Source organism: Myotis brandtii, unplaced genomic scaffold, assembly GCF_000412655.1.
Source record: "Myotis brandtii unplaced genomic scaffold, ASM41265v1 scaffold868, whole genome shotgun sequence".
Taxonomy (NCBI): Eukaryota; Metazoa; Chordata; class Mammalia; order Chiroptera; family Vespertilionidae; genus Myotis; species Myotis brandtii.
Genome location: NW_005371540.1, coordinates 803859 through 805181, shown reverse-complemented (window position 1 = coordinate 805181; position 1323 = coordinate 803859). Strand labels below are relative to the sequence as shown.

Here is a 1323-nt window from a genome sequence, read left to right as displayed (position 1 = left end):
GCTCAGCGGCGGCCTGTGGGGCGCGGCCGGCGCTGAGCGCTGCCTGTTTTCCAGATGAGCAGAGCTACCTGCTGCGGGACGCCGAGGCCGAGGTGCTCTTCTCTTTCAGCCTGGAGGAGTCCTTGAAGAGGGCGCACGTGTCTCCACTCTTCAAGGTGACCTGGCGCGGAGGGAAAACCCTAAGTCTGTGCAGGCGGAGGCCTCGGGGGGAGGCCTGCACCCTGTGGCCCGTCCTCCTGGGTGTGCGTCCAGGGTGCTGTCGTGACTCTGGAGCGTGGGTGCCCAAGACGGGCCTCACCACGTGCCTGGGTTCTGAGGGCGTGCTTGCATAGCCCAGTTGGCACAAGACGTCTCAGTTGGTTTTCCTGCGTTAACAGTAGCTGACACTATTGCCATTGAACGTGTTGGAGAAGGGAGGAGTCTTGTGAAAATATTAATTGCGCCTAAGTCATCCAGGCTAAGGATATTTACGTATTTGTTCAATAGGATGCTTAGAGCCGTTTGGAATTTTTGGTGTCAGAGTGGCTAAGTAAGTAATGAGGATCATCTGCTTTTTACATTTGTTGAGGAGCCAGCTGAGAAATCCGAAATGATTGGCACTAATGAGTTAAAATAGCCTGATTGGTTTTTCTAAATGTTCGGTTTATTTCCCCACGAGCACTTTAGAACAGCAGTGTGTGTGGTACACTTGGGAGCAGGTGCTAGGGGAGTGACCCGTCACTGCCAGCACTTCCTGCCTGTGGGTCCACGGGCCTGTAGGCAGTAGGCAGGAGCTCTGTCCTGTCCTGATGGACAGACCATCGTGGGTGACACGATGCTGGTTAGAGCGTCACAGGAACTGGGAAAAGTGTTTGCTACTCTCGCTTATGTCCCAAAGGACGTCGTGCCTTAGGGCCGTGAGTTCTGGGTACTTCCCGTGATCCCGGTCAGCCTGTCCCTCCGGCCCGTGGCCTGGGGACAGCGGGTGTCTGTCAGGATCATCGGGAGGGCGTTTGTGAAAAGTGGTGTGCTCTAGAAGTCAAAGCGCTGGAAAAACATCGTGCCCATGTTTTTATTTTAGGCAAAATATTTTTACATCACTCCTGGGATCTGCCCCAGCCTGTCGACCATGAAGGCGATTGTGGAGTGTGCGGGAGGAAAGGTGTTGTCCAGACCCCCGTCCTTCCGGAAGCTCCTGGAACACAAGCAGAATAAGGTGGGCCCCGCAGGAGCCGCCATTCGGCCGGCGTGCCCTGTGCAGGCTCCGACCCTCCCTTTCTCCCTCAGAGTCTGTCCGAGATCGTCCTGATCTCCTGCGAGAACGACCTGCACCTGTGCCGCGAG

The 1323-nt window shown here is 56.1% G+C and overlaps 1 protein-coding gene across 1 annotated transcript in view; it reads left to right on the top strand.

The window, feature by feature from the left end:
- Positions 1–1323, top strand: part of PAXIP1 (PAX interacting (with transcription-activation domain) protein 1) — a 37397-nt gene that overhangs the window by 34506 nt on the left and 1568 nt on the right. Inside the window, exons 18-20 of the mRNA XM_014532263.1 lie at positions 55–155; positions 1061–1195; positions 1267–1323. Of these exons, the coding sequence (XP_014387749.1) occupies positions 55–155; positions 1061–1195; positions 1267–1323 (293 nt within the window). The remainder of the gene's footprint in view (positions 1–54; positions 156–1060; positions 1196–1266) is intronic.